Here is a 22,132-nt window from a genome sequence, read left to right as displayed (position 1 = left end):
AAATTACTAAATTGAGGCCCTGCGACGAAAAGATTTGTGTCTGTGTGCGTATGTGCGTGTTATATATTAACCCGTGTGGATGACTCCTCTGAAGACGTAGTAAGCTGGAAAGTCGCCATATGACCTATAATTGTGTAAGTGCGCAGTTAAACCTAACAAAACAATATTTTATTAATCTTATCTTGCCCGATCTTTTGTTTAATTAAGAAATAATAAGTTCCCAATCGTGGTTTATCGTAGAATAACCCGTTTTTTTGAGTTCTTATGAATAACCTGAGACGGATTTTGCTCTACATGTATGTAGGTTATTTGCTGGTCGTGTTAGAATACTAATAGTTTATTCACAATGATATTTTATTATAATAATGCTCATTTATTTATTACATCTTTTAAACTGTTTTAATTTTTAGACGTATTTTTTATGTGTTGAATATGTTTTACGTAAAAATAGGCGTTTAATCAAATAAAACAGTTTCAGGTTCAGTAATTTGTAGCAGAGTCACTTGGAGGTCAAGCCCCCCCCCCCCCCCCCCCCCCCCCCCCCACTTTCCCGCCCCTACCAAATGTCACCTAATTTAGTACTTCTGTATGCATTGATTTTTGAAACATGCTGAATTTCAACAAAACATATTTACTGATCGATACCAACTCAGTTTGTTTTTTAAAGTCTAATACTGTTGACTGATATTGGAATATTGAAATGGGCGCCATGAGGGTAGGGGGGTCACCTACAAGTGTGTGATTTATATTTGGGGAATAGTGCACCCATACACGTACAGGACTCTTATATCCCAATGTTAGTAAATCGAACAGACCAGCCTTGGCATGATTCGCACCGACGGCAAAACTAAAATACTAACTTTGAACACATGTGTCCATTAATATCATCTATCATAGTATGTAACGTCATTTCATTAATGCTACCTTTTGCCGTGATGTGGTTCATATGGTAAAGCCGGTAGACAATCAATGATAATTAATCTGCAAAAAAATATTCATAGTTCTTTTCACAACTGCAAATATCGCAGAAGTGTTGGTTCCATTACTGAAATTTAAGAACAAACACAATGGGAAAAATAAATTTCGTAGACTTGAATACCATTTAGTACGACGCGATATTAATACATGCCGCTTAAGCCAGTGCTGGGGGGGGGGGGGGTGTTACACATTTCATTATCTCACATGTACAGACTCGGTCAAACCGAGTCTGCTATTATGTTACTTGGTTTCGCTCTATGCTTCCAACGATATCTTTTCACATTTTTTAAAATCACAACAACAATCTTTAAGTACCGTGTGGCGGCTGTAAAAGGTCTCCCAGTACTTGGACTCGGTGTTGTTATATTTTCTGGTCCTTTGGGATCATGAGGTACATTCATTTTTACAACAATAGAATTCCAATTTTATTGACACAATCAAACCTAGTCTGCTATTATGTTACTTGGTTTAGTTTTTTTTTTTCACATATTTTATTGAAATATATATCAGACAGCTGAAAACATCTGTATCTTTGAATTTAAAGTGATGAGTTAAATAATAAAACTTCATTTCGTAGTTTTGGGAAGAACATATCTAATTCATATGACGCGGTCGCGACAAATTACAATATTTGGGATATATTGTGCATAAATATAACTACAAAAGTGACCTTTGATCTGTCATATTTATTTTTAAAAATACCGATATCATTGAAGTCAACATCACAGTTCAGAAAATAAAAGTTCATTTCGTAGAGCGCGGTCGCTATACTTTGTAATATTTCAGTTATAAATTAGATAAATATATCATTAAAAGCTGCATAAATTCAATTCAGAACTTTTTCTTTAAATGAATGAAATCTTCTCGTCTTACATTATTTTATATAACACATTTCACGTTTTTTAATTGTACTTGTCTTGTATTTACTAAATATGATTTCCCCGTTTTTCATGCATTGACGCCGCTGTCCGGTCCTGGATTTTCCTGAAAACACTTGGAAGCTCTGGTGAAAACTAATTTGTCTTTACATTTTAGATGTTTAGAAAAAGTCGTCTAACTAATTTTCTTCAACGGTTTACTGACATGCATGCACGTATTAGTTAGAATGTAGGAATAATCAAAAGAAATAACAACAGATTATTCAACTGCTGTATTGAAAGTAGATAAAAGCAAGATATGATCTCGATATATTTTAAAGTTATTGTTTGATGAAAATCCATTTGCCAACAGTAAAATATTTTTCAGGTAGTTGATCACATGTTCATTGTAGTTCTATATGATTTTGTTAAAGTTTATTTCAATTTTCACTAAAATGACTATATCAATTATAAAGAGGTAAATTTTATCAAACAACATAAAGAGCTTTTTACAGGACTATATTTTCCAGCATTTTCATCGGGTACAGTAACGTGAAAATTCCAAAAGCAGTGAATATGTCGAGTCATTTTACTTCCTGCTAAAAAGGAATGATGTATTTCTGTCGTATAGTATATAAAGACATGATATCTGATCGATTGAGATATAATACTTGGCCAGGAAAAGGCATATCCCCTCGTTCTGTCGACATTTTAATTAAGTGTCGCAGACATCTCGATGGTGTCGCAGACATCGTGAGGGGCGCAGGCATCTCGAATACTACTGTAGTCAGTCGTACGTGTAATTTCCACCAACTAACTTGTATCTAGGTACAAAAATATCACTAACCATGTTTTCGTCTCATTATTGTCTAAGACAAATCCTCTCAATCTGAACTTTGTAACATTAATAGCTTCTATAACAAGTTTGCAGTATTGTTTCCACTGTTTTAGGAATGGGGCCAGGTCCATTCTAGTTGGGCAAATCACGTAATTGGGAATAATTTATCTCCAAAAATAAAAAATATTCAATTACCAAAACCAGCCCACTGGTATCCAATATTGATGCGTATTTATGCAAAGCTAAGATGAGAAAATCATTTAAATATCTTCTCATGAGCATCTGGATTAATTTTCACCAAACTTGTTCTATATATGGCATCACTGCACGACCTCTATTTTTGAAATCGTTTCGCTTAACCCATTCTAAAGAAAAAAGTGTTTAACATTAAAAAATTGTCATTATCTTTTTGATAGATTATCACCAAACTTGGCCTACAGCATCCTTGCACAGGCTCTTTAAAATTTATTCACATGGTTCCGCTTAAGCCAACGAAGAACTAAAACTGGAAAAATGTTTTAACAACTTCTATGGACTACCTTATGGATAAAATTTTAATCGTTGCACCCTTACTTGGCCCTCTCTTAAGTTTGTTAAACCGGATATGCATTTTGCGGCGTCACAGCTAAAAAAAAAGAAAAAAAGAAAACAAAACTTTAAAAAAAAAACAACTTTTAATCGAAATGCATACACGTATTCACTAAACGTGATCACAAGCAATATTTAAAGTTCTCCTATGGTGAGCGGCTTAGGGCCACTATGACCCATTCGTTTCTACAACAACCTCTTTTCAGCATTTGATTTGTGTTGTGCTATATATATGTGTGTGTGAAGATATATTTATTTGACTTTTTTATCCATTAGACTGTTAAGAAAGTCAGTCAAGACTATATTCCTCCGAATCTAATTGTTAGATTTCATATAAACTTTGTAGAAACGTTCACTAACAAGCCGGGTTATGCATATCTTCTGTGTACTATGGTGGAGTATTTTGGAGGAAACAGGAGCTTCTCAAGTTATTTTAATTTTAGATGTCGTTTATCGGGTCTATTTTTCCTATACTACCGAGGAAACCATAGTGAACTCAAAGACTATCTGTTGGATAATAATAATTCGGAATAGTAATACTAGTTTTGAATATCATAGAATGATTTTGGTGGTGGAATGGCCCATTAGAGCTTGTCGTTCACACTTTGCATCTAGAAATAAAAAATTTCTGAAATCATTTAAATTTAAATATTATGAAAGAGATCAGAGGTCAAAACTCAAACAATAATCTAGTAAATTTTCTGCAACCAGTGTGTTAAAGCGAATAAGCAGTTTGTAAAGCCTAAAACAAACAAACAAGGGGATTTATCACTCTCCACATTTTACCAATGTCAATATCTGACACTGTTTGGGGTATATGTATTTCTCAATGTCGTTTATACCAAACTCGGTGGAAATGGACGAGCTGAAAATTGCTATAAAATTCATGTTTGTATCATTTTTTTTTACTACTGAATGGATTTGAATGAAACTTAAGCCTCCACGGCTGAATTGCTAAAGTCGCTGACTTCAAACTAATTGCCCTTATCTCAATGGGTCTAAGTCCTTCTTTAAACCATCATAGGAGAAAGACAGCCAGCTGGGAGCCTCCGTGGCCAAGTGGTTAAAGTCGCTTGTCTGTCACACCTGCGGGTTCGAAACCTCGCTTTTGTGTAGAATTTTTTTCATGTGAGGAAGTCATCCAGCTGGCTTGCAGGAGGTCTCTAAACAGGTGTCAACCAATATCTGAAATTACGCTCGAAGGGACACCCGTTGGAGTCTTCCTTCACCACCAGAAGCTTGGCAGTCACCATATGACTTACTGTGTAGGTCGCACGTTAAGCTCAATAACAGAAACGATTATATATATAGGCCACGATTATCCCGATTTATCGTTAAATCTTTAGAGAGCGTGGTAGAACGTGGAAATCGTGAAAGAGCGTAGTACAGCTTAACATTTTCATCTCTTGGATGCATAGCTCGTTCCTCTTTAGAATCTCTGGAGAGAATGAGAGGATGGCCCTAGTCTGTGTTCAGACCCAGTTTTGTTCAAAGGAGATAACTCCCGAGGCTATTCAAATTTTGTATAATTATGTCCCTTCTCTTCTCAAAACATACGAGCCATGACTGATGAAGTCAGAATATGTAACAGATTTTATTTTCTACAAAAAAAAAAAAAAATGATTATCTAGTCGGTAACCAGACAAGGATGGCCCATACCACATATAAGTTATACTCCAATCGTGCTCAAAACGTAAAAGTCTTGCTCAAATCATGGCCATAAATCATAGCAGAGCTTAACAGAACTTACAATTTGAGAGATAAAACAGAACCTGACAGAACGTGATATCATATCGTGGTAATCGTAAGAGAACTTGAGAGAACGTAGTAGTATAGTCCCGCCGATTTCGCAGACTGCCTCCGAGGCTAACACGTGACCTATGAGGTCATCAATGACCGCGCACGAACAATGGGGAGGGTATCCTATGACCGTGCAGGAACAATCGGGCGGTATCCTATGACCGCGCACGAACAATACGAGCCTCGGAGGCGAGGTTATCACGTTACGCAGAAAAACCCATGACGTCACAATCGCGCAACAAGATGTCGGACGGGTCAATGCTCTAGAACAATGGGGAGCTGCACCCAACATTCCAAACTAACAATAGAGACTAGGTGAGTCAATAGGAAATTACCATGACGTCACGGTCGCACCCAACATTCCGTTACTACCCGGTTTATCTATTTTTAGACAATAGAGAGTATTATATAACGTTATTCCTTTTATTGTCAACCTATGTTAATTCCTTCTAGAACGGCGATTTAGGGTCAAATTTGACATTCCGGGTTTTTGACATTTTTGGAAAGCTCGAGAGGCAAACATTACGAAAATCTATACTCGGACCGGAAATGACGTCATCAAAATTCAAAGTCGTCGTAGAGGCATAATGTTGGTACCGTTGGAAAGTTCTCGTCGAGCACGTTCAGAAAATATGTACTTTTACGGGTCTATCTAGTACGGTTCTTGAGATATTGGGATTTAAAGCGAAATCATTCAAACGTTACCACCCTGGTTTTCTCTTTCGTTATTGCAGGGAACCTAGGCATGTAGGGTATCTAACGAAAGGTCTCGATGAGAACTATTCGATGACCACGTCTAATCGAGGCTAAAGTCACTCACGCGTAAAAACCACTTTGGACTCCGAGGGTGGGTTCGAACCTTAACAAGAGGGATACCCCTAAAAAGCTGTCGTCAAGACAATTCAGAAAATATATACTTTTACGGATCTTTCTAGTACCGTTCTTGAGCTATTGGGATTTAAAGCGAAATCATTCATGCGTTACCACCCTGGTTTTCTCTTTCGTTATTGTAGGGAACCTAGGCATGTAGGGTATCTAACGAAAGGTCTCGATGAGAACTATTCGAGGACCACGTCTAATCGAGTCTAAAATCACTCACGCGAAAAAATTACTTTGGACTCCGAGGGCGGGTTCGAACCTTGAAGATATCCACTGATCTGTTACATTTTATGGTGCGCGAAACACGATATTACATTGTTATTTGATAAAAGCCATAAGTACAACAATCGTAGGGACTTTTTACGATTTTATTTACAAAATTGCCAACATGCTACATATGTATACATTGAAATCAATTAAAGCAAGTTATTTACAAATAGGTACATACGCAAAGTTAAGTAAGGTGTTTTAAACGATGCAGACAACATAATATATTGAAAATCACTGTCTTTTAATTCAGCTGTTAAACTTTTAGGATAGTATTTCTATAATATTGTACGTTATTTTCTTTTCCTTTTGTCTTTATAATTTTGTTAATTGTAATAGCTGAACTGAATCAAAGTCCACATTCTGCAATTTCCAGTATTCTTACTGCTGCTAATGCTGATAAATAATGCTTTGTTCTGCTATAAACTTCCATGTTTTGACAGATTAGACACCTACAATTTCATGAGTTTAGTTAAAAAATGGATATCGTTTCAAATGAAGTGTCAGGCGTACAGGTTTCACTAAATGCGGCGCGTTTGTGTCATCTTCCTGCTTTATGTGTATTTCCAATTCCCGAATTTCTTTGGTTCTCACAGGTAGGTAGTAAGGAGCGTCAAGTGTGTATTCCCACCCACTTGTCTTGTTTTTCTCAAGTCGTCGCAGCAAAGGACGAGCTGTGCCTTTCACGATACTTTCATCACAAATATCTGAATATACGTAAAGCCCATTACTAGATTTCGATTTCACTTTTTCCCTAGCATGAAACTCGATTAAAGCCACTTTCCATATGCCTTCTAAATATAAAGGCTCATTCAATCGTATTTTGAAATGGCAAAAATAGGCATCGCTTTCGTCACTTTGTAAATATATGTATATGTTACTCATCATGTTGACTTTATCGGTCAATAAATTCGATCCACTCACTCCAACTTTCTAGAGTATTATGATTACTGTTAAGACTTATACCTACTTTTATCGGTTATAAGATTTGATTACTCGGATGTTCTCAGAGTCCATTTACTCTCCTTCTTCTTCCGATTCATCATCGCTTTCCCCGCTCTCTATTTCCGTTTCATCCTCAGGCTCTTCCACCTCTAACAAATCTCTAAATTCTGATTTATGCTTCCTTAATGAACGTTTTACTGCTGAGACAGTGGACAATCCCTTTTGTTTCAGGGAATTGATATCCTCCAATATCTTCTTAATGTAATGCGCTGGTTCGAAGGGGAAGGATGAAAGAATACAATAATTGTTCGTATAATACGAAAAATTTGCGTTTGAGTTGCGGTTGAAGTCTATCTTCCGCCATTTCTCGAGCCTCCTCTTGGTCTTCCCTATTTTGTATAAACTGATCATAGAGTTTGTCATATTTATCGCGGGTACATACTTTAGCCCTTTTCCTCAGCGAAATATACCCCTGATTGTACTCGACATTATCGTCCAACTCGCTGTCACTCGTTTCGTCCATTCTGGCACGTTTAGACGGTGGCTCATTGTACGCAGAGCACCAACCACTTTTTACGTGCCTCTGTACGTCATAAGGATTCTCGAAAAGGAGTCCACAGTCGAAGCAAGCTTCTGCTTTGTTAGCCATTTTGTCAAGTGACTGTTCTTCGATGTGCGTGGGTGGACTTCCCACTAAGGAATGATAGGGACCGACCTCATCATACTCTCTTATAGCCGTTTGTGGTGATGCTTGACCATGATTGGTCGACTCATTATTAAAGTTTGTCGCGGGCTTGGACATCTCAGTTTTATCCGTAGAAGAGATTCCCACCTTCCGCCTTATATCATATTTTAATCGGTCGTTTTCTGCCGTTAATGGTTTCAGGTCTACCATAAGATATCCGTACGGATCTTTCGTAGCTTTTTCGACGGCTTTCATTAATACGTCCGTTTTGTTCGGATACATTTGTCGGGCCAATGTCAACACAGACTGTTTATCCACAGGATTGTTAAAAAGCGCTATATAGTGACAATTGCGCCTTTGTGTAGGGTCTTTATTCCCGTATAAATTTTGGTTAATGGAAATGACTGACAGCGACCGATGATGGGACCCTTCCGTAAACAAATCTGTGATTCGTTTATCCTTGCCAGCTTCTGAGAATAAGTCGTCTAAAATGAGTAAGTTATTTATTCTAGGGTCGAAAAAGTCATCATCGGACAAATCGGTCGGAATGCTTTGAAATAACTCTACTCTAGGAAGCACTGTCCTTTGAATTACCGAATAAAGCGGTTGCCATCTCTTGTACAGCCAAACAATTATCTGTATCCTAGGACCGATTTTAGCTTCATTATTTCGTAACAATTCCTTGACCAACGTTGTCTTCCCGCAAGCCGTTGGACCCGAAACCATCATAGTAAATGGATGTTGAAAAAACATGTCCGACGTATTTCCGTGACCTTCTTGTAGCAGCGGCGTAGCAGATAATCCTGGTGGGGTGGTATTTTCATCTGCTGTGACTGCTGCTGCTGCTGCTGTGGCTTCTGCTGCTGATAGGCCCCAAAACCTTGCTGCTGTTGAGGATAAGGGTTGATTATTTCCCCGTGTTTGTTTTTGCGGTGTTTTAACATAGCGTCTCTTCTAGAAAAGTCTCGCTGACAATCAGGACACCTGTTCATGTTATTCCTTCAAATTCCAACTCACGAATGAGCGGTGTCTATGTATGTCAAATAATTTATAGCGTGATGCGAAATGATATTCCTAGACGTAAGCGTGAGATAAAACTCATGTTTGTGACGGAAGTGCTGGTGGCTGTGGTGGTGGTGGTGGTGGTGGTGGCTGTGGTGGTGGAGGTGGTGGTGGCTGTGGTTGTGGTGGCTGTGGTGGTGGTGGTGGCTGTGGTGGTGGTGGTAGAAGCTGTGGTGGTGGTGGTAGTGGTGGCTGTGGCTGTGGTGGTGGTGGTGATGGTGGCTGTAGTGGTGGTGGTAGTGGTGGTGGTGGTGACCACGGTGGTGGTGGCTGTGGTGGTGGTGGTGGTGGCTGTGGTGGTGGTGGTGGCTGTGGTGGTGGTGGTGGCGGCGGCGGCGGCGGTGGTGGTGGTGGTGGCGGTGGCGTCTAATACGTTTCGCGCACAATAAAATGTAACAGATCAGTGGATATCTTCAAGGTTCGAACCCGCCCTCGGAGTCCAAAGTGATTTTTTCGCGTGAGTGATTTTAGACTCGATTAGACGTGGTCCTCGAATAGTTCTCATCGAGACCTTTCGTTAGATATCCTACATGCCTAGGTTCCCTACAATAACGAAAGAGAAAACCAGGGTGGTAACGCATGAATGTTTTCGCTTTAAATCCCAATAGCTCAAGAACGGTACTAGAAAGATCCGTAAAAGTATATATTTTCTGAATTGTCTTGACGATAGCTATCGACTCACCTAGTCGCTATTGTTAGTTTGGAATGTTGGGTGCGGCTCCCCATTGTTCTAGAGCATTGACCCGTCCGACATCTCGATTGTGATGTCATAGGTTTTTCCGCGTAACGTGATAACCTCGCCTCCGAGGCTCCTATTGTTCGTGCGCGGTCATAGAATACCGCCCGATTGTTCCTGCGCGGTCATAGGATACCCTCCCCAGTGTTTCATGCGCGGTCATTGAAAATCGTGGCAGATCTTGACCAAAATCGTGTTGGTTTCGTAGCAAAACGCTACAGGTAGTAACAAAATGTACCGAGAGCGTAAGAAAGCGTAGGAAAACGTAGTAATACAAAATTTATGCAATAAATCGTAGAGCTCCGCGCTTTTGAAAAAAGATCGTCGACACCGTGGCATTAACGGAGTTATAAGCCATTGGAATCTGAAATAAATGAATGTTGTCTAGACAACTTTTTTGAAACCACATTAAATATTTCAGGAAAACTTTGAACATATTTCAGCATCAGTCTGCCCGTCATATCCGGAATTATCCTCTATGCCGCCGCTAAATAACGTGGTGTGCATTAAGTATGTTTTGTAAGAACAAACTTCTTAAGGGAACTTACAGTTTTTGACTGTAGAAGGTCGCCTTGTTCATTATGACTTTCTGCATGCAAATATCAGATCTCATTCTATAGCTTATTTGTCAACAAATATTACATAAGTGACGCTGTAATTTTTTCTGAAATTCATCAATCAACTATTGACACTGTTTATTCTATACCGAACACTTTTATTACGAAGTGAAAGAATTGTGCTGATAAATAGCTGACGAAGAATTGGTGATTTTGACAATAATGATGATGATGAATAACTGTTTATATGTTGATCGGGATGATGAAAAATGATCAAGTATAATAATAATAAATGTTGTTGATAACGACCGATGTTGTTGCGGATTCTGATTGATACTGATGAAAGATATTGATGATGAATACGATAATGAATAACGGTGATGAATTAAGATGAATGAGGAAAAAAGATGATGATGAACGATAATAATGTATGATGAAGAATGATAAGTGATGAAAGATGATAAAGAATAATTATGAAAACTGATGATGATAAATGTTTACGAAAACTGGTGATGCTGTTGAATGTTGACGCTAAGGATAGTGATGAAAAAGGATAATCAATAATAAAGTGTTGATGATGAACAATGATGCTGAATGGTGATCCTGACAATAAATAATATAATGATGAAAGATGATGATTCATGATGATGACGAAGGGTGACGATGTTCCTGATAATGAATAATTATCTGTTCCCTATCGATCATCATGCGAGTACAGTTTTCAGTCAGAAATAACATAATGCTTTCATTTTCAGTCAGAACTAACATAATGTATTAATTTTCAGTTAGAAATAACGTAATGTATGAACTTTCGGTTAGAGATAAGGTAATGTATAAAAAATGATGTAATTTTCCACTTTTAGTCAGAACTAATGTAATGTATTCACTTTCAGGCGGCAATGTAATGTTTTCACTTTCCTGCAGAAATAATGTAAAGTTTTCACGTTCAGTTCTCAGTATTTCCAGGTGTGATAATGCTGAGCTAGTTACAATTATTTCCTTGTCCTAAATTTAAAAAAAAACCGGCTATCTCCAGTCACTTCTAACATTTTATTCTGTCTTACATAGTCAAATTTATCGTGGTATATTTTACCCAATACAAAACCATCCATAGATACAGATAGAGATTGTTGAAGAGTAAGCAGACTATCAACGAATGTACGCCATATTTCCAGGCTCATAATGACTTCGTATAGTTCAATGTGTTCAAGGTTTCTCATCTCAGGTGTAACAGTGAGAGCATTGGTATCAATATATAACCTCTTCAAACTGAGTTTCCGTAACTGATGTAAGGTATGTACCACGGAATCCATTTGTTTGTTGTATAATAATCTAGGAAAGTAAGGTCCAAAGTGAAGTTCCGTCAGACTGCTGGCATTTAACAGAAGATCGATATCTAATGTATTGGATGGACCCAAATGTAATATTTCAAGATGTTTAGTATTAATGTTAGAAATTTTCACTTGGTTAAACACTGTAAGTTTCTGAAGCTTTTCATGTTTAGAAAGATCAATCGTATGACCTTTACAACCAAATTCAATGCAATCTACATCGAACAATGAAAGACATCTTAAAGGTGCTTCTTGTATAAATGAGGATAACGATGCCATTTCACTATGCTGTAACGTACTTTTATAAATGTACAGATACTGAAGTCTTTTCAGCCGTACAATCCACTTCCATACTTCTACATCTATCATCCCCCATGCCTGAAGATATAACACATTCTCCGGTATTATCCTTTGTAGAAAGGACTTCTTTGTATTGTACTTTATGAAAACATCACACAGACTGATCATTGGTTGATCATCTGAATCTCCCTCGCACAGACAGTCGAACATAAGACGCTGAATCTGACTAAGTTCTTTGTTTGGACTGTCCCACCAATCTGGCACGGACTTTCTATGTGTTCTCATTCTTTCTTCCTCAGATACAATATCTGAAATCATTTTTGACAGTTCTGATATTAAGTATGGAGATAATCCACATATCATTTTAACAACGTTAGATAACTGTAGTATGTCGGTAGCTGATTTACAATTTTGAAATAGGTCTTCGAAAATATTCGTTTGCTCTTTTAAACACTGATCTTTGTTATATTGACTGGACACATGTACAGCGGCGAAAAACTCAAGATACGATATGTGGATGAATTCCAACCTCGTGTTCTCTTTTGTCGGGTCAAAGCAATTCTCTTCCACCAGAATACCTAACTTAATGAGTGTAGACGTACAACCTTTTGAAACGCCTTTCTTTTGCAGATATGATCGACTGAATGTGCCTGACCCAATTTCTGAAGTCAACGCTTCAAAGGCAACTCTAGCTAACGGAAGGAGAAGTCGTTTGTTTGCTTCACATCTAGGAAATGTCTGTAAAAGTCCAGGTAACTCCATGTCGTTATCTTGACTTGTATGGCAAACGTGATCTTCTACATTGTCTTTTTCCTCTTCTTTGTTCTGTAACCAGCCAAGCATGATATTGATAATGTGACTGTATGCATCGCAAACAGATTCCCCAATTTTATTTCCGGTGCAGTATAGCCAAACGAGTTGTTGCAACAGCAGGGGTGTTTTCTCGAGATGTTCTAGTTCGGACGTTTGTATTTTCGTCATGAATTCCCCCAAAATACCTTCTTTGTTGAATTTTGACAAGTACTTTTCAATGAAACATTCAACAGATCTTTTTTTAATTCCTAATAATTCTACTTTTTGGTCATATTCCGAGGAATTCATGCTGAGAATTCCTCTAGCAGACGGTCGAGAAAGTGTTATGACCGTTGACTGCTTTGCTCTGTCTCGTCCTGGCAAACCATAACTGACATGTGGTAAAATACATATTTTTCTTGGGGGAGTCCATTCATCCAAGGCATCTAGAAGGACGAGACAACGTTCAGATTCTTGCTCAAGTATACTGTCTATCACGTCATGAGATGCAAGATCAGCTGCTGTGACAATAGCTTTTATCATTTCAGTAATATCGCTTAGTTCAGACATTCTCTGTAAAGGCACAAAGAAAAGAAAATTAAAATTTCTCAATTCGTTAATATTTTGATTGTTTATAGGTGAAGACCAAAATTCACTTGACATAACGCCATCATCATCGTCGGTGACAGAGTCGTCATCATCGCTGGTGACGGAGCCTTCATCATAGTCGTTGACAGAGTGGTCATCATAGTAGCTGACAGTGATGTCATCCTTGTCACTATCGCTAACAGAGTCGTCACACTTACCGCTTTTAAGGTCTTCATTCTTATCGTTGACGGAATCGTCACACTTGCCGCTTACAAGGTCGCCATTCTTATCGCTAACAGAGTCGTCACACTTGCCGCTTCCAAGGTCGCCATTCTTATCGCTCACAGAGTAATCACACTTGCCGGTTACAAGGTCGCCTTTCTTATCGCTAACAGAGTCGTCACACTTGCCACTTCCGAGGTCGCCATTCTTACCGCTATCAGAGTCGTCACACTTGCCGCTTACAAGGTCGCCATTTTTATCGCTAACAGAGTCGTCACACTTGCCGCTTACAAGGTCGCCTTTCTTATTGCTGACAGAGTCGTCATACATGTCGCTTATATGGACATTACTTTTTTTGTTAGCAGGGTCGTTGTACTTGTTGCTAACATGGTAGGAATGCTTGTCGCTGACGAGAACTACATTACTGTAAATGACAGGGACAACATACCTGTCGCTGATTGGCTTGTCGCTTACAGGATCGGCATACTTGTCACTGACGGGAACATTATCGCTGAAACTGACATGGTTAGCATATTCGCTGCTGCCAGGGTGTTCATCCTTGTCGTCGATACGGTCGACATTTTTTTCACTAATTGTAGTCTTGCTAAGGTCTTTAGGCTTGCCATTGTAAGCAGATGTAGGACTCTCTTCAGTTACTGCCGAGCACCAATTTTGAATCATCATTTTACAAAAGGTGCTTTTTCCTGTCCCAACATCACCTACAATGTAGATTTGTTTGTGTTTTTGACCATTTGTATGTAGCATGTCTCGATATCCAGTAAGAGTTCTGATATTTGGCTTATTTGGTGACTTTTCTGACAGATTTGATCCGTTTATTTTCTCTTCCACTACCATTTTTGGAGGTACATAAACTTCTTTTATATCTATATTGTTTTCTTGTAGTTCAAGAGGTGAAAATGATGTGCCTACGTAATGATTCTGGTACAGTTCCACCAATTTTTTCTGCAGTCCTGAAAAAAGAAAGAAAGACAAAGTAGTCGGTAAGATTTTCATTACTTATGATTTGTATGGAGAACCGAAAAATAATAATCGTCATGTTGTTTGTGACCTCGAGAAATAAAACGATTAATAAAAGTGTTAAATAATAAACCAAATTGAAAGAACGAATGTAAAATTTGGTAAAATGTCCTTGTAGTTTATGATGACGTTAGCACTGCTGAATTTATTAGTAACATATTGATAACGTCCAAAGGGGGAATAATTTGGCCAAATTACATGTCCGAGTTATGGGACTTGACCCAATGAGGTTGGTTATTGACCTGGAAAAAGAAAAAAATAGTTTCAAAGCTTTATGCCTTATAGCTACGTACTTGCATGCAAAATCTTAACCAGGATTTTGTAAGTCCAAAAGGGGGCATAATTTGGCCAAAATGCATGTCAGAGTTATGTGACTTGATGCTATCACCTAGTTTCATAACCTTGAAGACGCATGTGAAGTTTCAATTAAATATCTGCATTAGTTTTGGAGATTGTAACTTGCGTTAAAACTTTAACCAGGATTTTCTAAGTCCAAAAGGGGGCATAATTTTGCCAAAATACATCTCAGAGTTATTGGACTTGACCTAGTGAGGTTGAAATTGACCTAAAAAAAAGGAAAAATAAGTTTCAAAGCTATATGCCTTTAAATGATAGACATATGTACTCGCATGCAAAACATTAACCCAAGTGTGACGCCAACGTCGACGCCAACAATGACGCCAGGGTGAGTGGAATACATGCAATAGAGTTCGAAAAGTGAACTTCATTTAGCTGAAGCTCTCCGTGAAAACAGTACGAACCACTGGAACAAATATCATCCAGATGACAGCATAATGTTTTGTTAAAAGCATTACACGAATCTGTCTGCGTATCTGAAGAAAAGCTCAAAAAGCTCTCCCAAAGCAATACAAAAAAGAGCTCCGCCAAACGGGACAATATACGCCCGAAGGGTTACATCAGAGGATGGGAGCAAAATTTAAAGAACTTGACTGTTGAAGCCCAAAGGACAGGAACAACAAAGGGAAGAAATTCCAAAAAAAATCTAAGTCCGCAAAAAAACCTTACCAGGTACAGGTATGTCAACTTACACCTAAAATTGGAGGTACCATTCATGTTGTACCACAGAAAAGTGTTTTCGGTTTTTCCCTCCGGCCAATAATAAAAATGTTTCAAAATAAGCTATTTTAAGTAACAAAAAAGAGAAGTAATTTAAACATTTTCATTGTAAGTGAACAAGAAAGGGATCTGCCAAATAAAAACAAGAGCAATGCAATGCAGAGCAATATACACAAAGCAAAGTCGTATATGACCTTTGACCTCTAAGTGTGACCTTGACCTTGAAACGAGTCATCCGAAACATGCGCTTTGCACGTTGTCTCGGTGTGGTGAACATTTGTGCCAAGTTTTTTTGAAATCCTTCAGTGGGTTCAAGAGTTACAGAGCGGACACGAAACAAACTGAAATGACCTTTGACCCGTAAGTATGACATTGACCTTGAAGCGAGACATCCAACACATGCACTCTGCACGTCGTCTCGGTTTAGTGAACATTTGTTTCATGTTTCTTTGAAATCCATCAAGGGGTTTAAGAGTTACAGAGCAGACACGAATTGCTAACGGACGGACAGACAGACGGACACCGGGGTATAACATAATACGTCCCTTTGGGCGTATAAAAATCTACAATTGGTGCAAAACCATTTCCACTGGAATTATCTGATGGAAAACTGCATATCCGTTTCCCAAAATGACATAAATATTGCTCGATACAGGTCAGTCGTCCACCGGAGGAGGACCTTGACCTTTTGACCTTGCTTCTGCCCGAGTTTGGCGAAGATCCATTTTTTATGTAGCTTAGGAAAAAGAAGTCACGTAAAGTGTTTTTTTTTCATTTTTAGCTTTGGCGGCCCTCTTTTAAATATTTTTCTATTTCTTAGCTCGGGCGGCTCCTTAAAGAAGCCAAGCAAAACAATTCAAGTAAACTTATGAGAGGAATTTAAATAGTAAAGATCCGTCATTTGGTTAATAAGAATAAACAAGAGTGCCAGAATGTAACAATATACGCCCGTCACAGCAAATTTCTTTACACTAGCACCTGTATTTGCAAATGGAATTTTAATTCTGTGGTTGTTTACAATGTTATTTTTAGTAATTATTGTAATTTTTTTGTTTTTCTTAATCCACAAAAAAAACTCCTTACCAGGTAGAGATACCTTAAAATACACCTAAAATTTGAAAGTAACATCTATGTTGTACCACAGAAAGGTGGTCTTGGTTTTTCCCTACGGTCATTTATAAAAAAGTTACAATGTAAGTTATCTATAGTTACAAGAAAGGGAAGTTAATATTTAAAAAAAAAGAAAAAAAATCCAAAAAAAATTGTAAGTCCACATAAAAATCACTAGGAAGAGATAGGTCAAAATACATCTCAGAATTGGATGTGACATGCATGTTGTACTACAGAAAAGTGATCTTGATTTTTCCCTACGACTAGTAATGAAAAAGTTACAATATAAGCTATTTATAGTAACAACAAAGGGAGTGATTCTAAAGAAGGGACCTGCGCATGACACTCCGTCTCATGATGGTGTACAATTGTGCCAAGTTACATCAAAATCCCACTATGCATGAAGAAGAAATGCTCCGGACAAAGTCATTCTTGTATCTGACCTTTGGCATCTAAGTGTGACATTGACCTTAGACCTAGTGTCCTGGTTCTTGCACATGACACTCCGTCTTGTGGAGGTGAACATTTGTGCCAGGTTTCATTAAAATCCCTCCGTGCATGAAGAAGAAATGCTCCGGACAAAGTTTTCATTCTTGTATCCTTTGACCTCTAAGTGTGACCTTTACCTAAGAACTAGGGACCTGGTTCTTGCGCTTGACCCTCCACCTCGTGGTGGTGAACATTTATGCCAAGTTATATCAAAATCCCTCCATGCATGAAGAAGAAATGCTCCGGACATAATTTTCATTTTTGTATCATTTGACCTCTAAGTGTGACCTTGACTTAGAGCTAGGGCTGTGCATGACACTCTGCCTCATGATGGTGAACAATTGTGCCATGCTACATTAAAATCCTTCCATGCACGAAGAAGATATGCTCCGGACAAAGTCATTCTTGAATTTGACCTTTGACCTCTAAGTTTGACCTTGACCTTAGATCTGGGGACCTGGTTCTTGCGCATGACACTCCGTCTCATAATGGTGAACAATTGTGTCAAGTTTCATCAAAATCCCTCCATGCATGAAGAAGATATGCTCCGGACAAGGTCTGTGGACGCCGCCCGCCCATCCGCCCGCCAGGGGCGTTCCCATAATACGTCCCGGTTTTCAAACGGGCGTATAAAAAGCTAAACTTTGATGAAGATGTTTTCAGTGCTTCATGTAAAGGATTCGTTTAAATGTTTTTCTTTTCTCTCATTGTTTAGCTCTCGCGGCATAGAAAGAAAAAGTCCATTTAACATACCTAATAAAGATCAATACATTGTTGATACAGACGAAGTTTGGTAAAGATTTATCAAGTGGTTCACGAGAAGAAGACGTTGCCATTTGTTCTATGTTTAGCTCTGCCAACCCCTACAAGAAACCGACTGGGACCATTTGAACAAAATCAGGAGAGGTTCACACAAGGATGCCACAGAACAACTTAGTGAATATTTCTTATGTGATTCATGAGTAGAAGTCGTCTTTTAGATATTTGATTTAGCTCTTGCGGCTTCTTGAAGATGCCAGGCGAAATAATTTGAACAGATGTGATAGAGGTCTATAAAAGGATGCTATAGACCAAGTTTCAAGATATATGAAGTAATTGATATGAAGTCGTTTCAAGGTTTGTTTTTATTTTAAGCTATGGGGAGCCTATTAAAAAGGAGCCAGTGGAACCACTAAAAATTCGAGAGAGGACAATGCAAAAGTGCTAGAGACCAATTTTGGTGAAGAAACATCAAGTGGTTCATCAGCAGATTGGGGTCGTTAAAATATTTTATTTCTATTTTTAGCCCGAGTGTCCCTCCATAAGCATAAGATATATACCAAGTTTGGTGTAATTCGGATCAATAGTTTCACAAGAGAAGCTATTTATGGCGCTGGACGATGGCCGCCGGATCATCCACCTATACTAACAGCTCAGCCTGAACAAAAACACCATTATATGCAGTATATCAGTGGACTTAATGTTTACCTTGTTTTTCCTCCACATACTTCAGCATTTTCCTACTTTGATCTCTTGCAGCTTCCAGTTTGTCAATGTTATTCTGTATTTCAACAAGACGCTGAAAATATTAAACAAACTGGAATCGTCTTAATTATGTTTTGGATACATATTTTCTTTTGAAATTATAAGAAGATTATTAATGTTAGCAGTGTAAAGATACCAAAACACCATCCATACCCCCACTTTTTTCTGTATTTTGCATATTTTCTGTATTTTGCATATAATTAAAATGTACTTGTTACTGGAGTCTATAATATTTTTCAGTTACAGCTTCTTTTTGTTTTGGGCCTACTTTGCGATGCATGACTCTATGGCTGTGTTTAGGGTGCTCTGTGCTTCTGGGAAATCTACATTTTATATTCTACTTATGCTAACAAGAGTATTTTGAAGTGTTTAACGTATTATGAAATGTGCGTGTCCTTCCAAATGCGAACCTTTGGTAGGAAAATCAATAAAAGACAAGCTTAAGTATCGTAAATATCAAGATTTTAGCTTCATAAATAACATGATATTTTTTTAATCATCAGGCATTCGAAACAGGACTGATGTTTGAAATATTTGATTTTAGTACATTTATCTTATCCCAAATTCTTAATGTTAATATCTTCCAATTATAAAGTATCAAGGACCATTAATATTTAGCAATTAACATTAAAAGTCAAAACCTATTAACGTTATGGTATTTAAACATGTAAATGTTTATTAAATACCTGTTTTATTTCCTGTCTGAAAGCAGAGTTGTCTAACTCGAGATCATTTACTCTTTTATTCAATACGTCTATCGCTTGTTTGAGTGTTTGGATATCGGTATGGTTTGCCAAAGCTTCCAAAGCGCTTTGAAGAGCTGTTTGCATTTTATCATCTATGGCTGTAGTAGCACCTGTTTGTTTCTTATCAATGTCATCTTTTGCGTCTTGGATCGTTTGTTTCAGTTCCTCTGACTTCTTGGTAATGGAGGCAAGAGCGTCTCTGCACACTTCCGCCTCGTTGTGTGTAGTAATGATAAAACTCTCTTGCTTTAACTGTCAGAATTACATGGCTCATTATTATTTAAAATTTCGAAGCAAAGTAAACGCAAGAGAATTGTAAAAGATACATTTTATACGAATAGTATGTTATATACTCTAAATCATTCATTTTTTTAATAAAAGGCCTTTTCACTTGAAGTCGTTTTATTTAACAAATAATCTAGGCCTTCGAGTGGTTTATCGTCTAATATACCACGGTTCAGAGTTCAGATGCGTAGGAATTGAACCACAAGGGCAATAGCCTGATTGGTTAAATACTGAAATACTGAAGCATCTGAACCGTTGTATATTAGACGATAAATCACAAGAAGGCCTTGATTGTTTTCATTCTGACATGCTCATTGGTATATTTTAATGAATATTATGCTGGACTTCATTTACCCGAGCAGTAATGTATCGGAAGTCATGCGGCAGTTTGACGTCATATTTGACGTCATAATGCTTTCTTACCGGTCCGCGCGTCAACCGTTGTTTATCGCAGAATAAACAGAGCTTGATTTCCTTCTTTGTTTAACCGGAAATCAAATCGAGCCATGTTATAATATATGATTTATATTTTAATCAGTCAGATGTATCTCTACTTGTACATTTTCTTACTTCTTTAAGTTTACAGACTGCTTTTTGGGCATCCTGTCTTGCTTTCAGTTCTTTCTCATCCTCAAGAATTGTTATGATGTCATCTATGCATTCATTCAACTTGGAGTCTTCCATTTCCATGGTAGGTGAATGGAATATGTCATTTCTTCTTTGAAGAACCTGAAGATAAAACAAAGAAATCAGTGATGAACATTTGGTTAGTTACAGTATTATTGATAACAAATAAATAATCAGTATCTATGAATTCACATCGAATGACTCGTTAAGCGCCACGCATTAAAATTCTGATCAGGCTTTAAGTTTAACAACAAATTCTGATCAGAGAGTAACAATTAAATTCAGGCTAGAAAGCAGCCAAATTATGACCAGGCTGTAACATGGAATTAAACGATTAGTATGTAACATGAAAGTAACATGGAAGACATGAACAGGCTGTGAAGGTAAAATCAAGATCAAGCAGTAAAACTAAATATATGATCAGGTTGTGAAAGTAAATATAGTATCAAGCTGTGACCTTAATCGTGATCAACTTGTGAATCTAAAGTCATAGGTAAGCTGTGGAACTACAGTAATGACCAGGCTGTGACACTGCAGTCAGGATTTGGCTGTGAAACTAGCCATGATCAGACTGTGAAATTATAATAATGGTCAGTCTGTGAAATTTTAGTCATGATCAGGATGTGAAACTAGTCATGAACAGACTGTAAAATTAGTCTTGAAAAGACTGGAAAACAAGAGTTCCGCCAAGCGGAGCAATATACTGGTAGACCAAGTCATGATTAGACTGTGAAACATAAGTCATGCTCTGGCTGTGAGACTAAAGTCATTGTCTGACTGCGAGACTAAAGTCATGGTCAGATTGTTAAACTAAATTCATTGTCGGACTGTGAGACTAAAATCATGGTCAGACTGTGAGACAAAAGCCATGGTCCGACTTTGAGACTAATGTCATGTCCGACTTTGCGACTAAAGTCATGGTCAGAATGTGAAACTAAAGTCATGATCAGAATGTGAAACTAAAGTCATGATCAGACTTTGATACTAAAGTCATGATTAGAATTTGAAACTAAAGTCATGTTCAGGATTTGAAATCAGACCTAGTCATGTTACAAACAAATACGCAACACAGGAAAGTCATTGCAGACTTGGATTGAAATGTGCAACAATCCTTATTCCACCTATAGCACTAGCTCTGCAAAATAATATTAAAAAGAAAACTGAGTAGACTTAATGTACCTTTTTTAATATGCCGTTCCTATCTATTTTGTCTGTCAAGTGTTCCATGTGACTTCTATTGTTGATGAAAACATGAAGTAACCCTGGAATGTCAATATCGTCTGCTGTAGACTTGTCAGAATATCCCGGCGCATTGATGAAACATTTAGCGATCTCCCATGGAGCTGAACACCATTTCTGTATTTCTGTATTTTTCCAGTTTGGTGTAGGTGGCGTCGATCCATGACTTTTCAGAATTTCTTCTAAAATAACGTCACATATTTTATTAGGACATCTCTGCTTTTTGGTAAAGAGACAGTTACAGTTGTTCTGACCCCATGGACATTTGTTTCTGCCGGCATGATCATTTTTACAAGTATGCAATGGTCGCAGGTTTCTAATACAACATTGGTTACAAGTACGTCCAGATATGTTGTTGGCAACTTGAAGAATTCTGTTATGCTCTTCATGAACCACATCATCAGCAAATTCTTTTATACCTTCTGTAAGATATTTATACGCCAGTCCGCCTCTCACCCAGTTTCTATATTTCCTTTTCTCTAACTCTTTTTGATGACTCATTGCATAGCCTTCTATATTACTTCCTATTATCCAACTTTCGTTTTCGGTGTATTTCCCTAAAGTATTAAAGA

At 37.8% G+C, this 22,132-nt stretch overlaps 1 protein-coding gene across 1 annotated transcript; it reads right to left on the bottom strand.

Moving 5' to 3' along the window:
• Positions 1–8,562: 8,562 nt before the first annotated feature.
• LOC123548605 (uncharacterized) lies at positions 8,563–22,129 on the bottom strand. Its single transcript, XM_053546897.1, has 6 exons — positions 21,501–22,129; positions 20,265–20,423; positions 19,350–19,661; positions 18,607–18,697; positions 11,257–14,396; positions 8,563–8,805 (listed from the first exon to the last, which is right to left on the bottom strand). The coding sequence occupies exons 1-6, from the start codon at positions 22,059–22,061 to the stop codon at positions 8,563–8,565; spliced, it is 4,506 nt and encodes a 1,501-aa protein (XP_053402872.1). The 5' UTR covers positions 22,062–22,129.
• Positions 22,130–22,132: the final 3 nt, after the last annotated feature.

This window comes from Mercenaria mercenaria, chromosome 6 (assembly GCF_021730395.1).
Source record: "Mercenaria mercenaria strain notata chromosome 6, MADL_Memer_1, whole genome shotgun sequence".
NCBI classification, from domain to species: Eukaryota; Metazoa; Mollusca; class Bivalvia; order Venerida; family Veneridae; genus Mercenaria; species Mercenaria mercenaria.
This window is presented reverse-complemented; position numbering and strand designations above follow the sequence as displayed.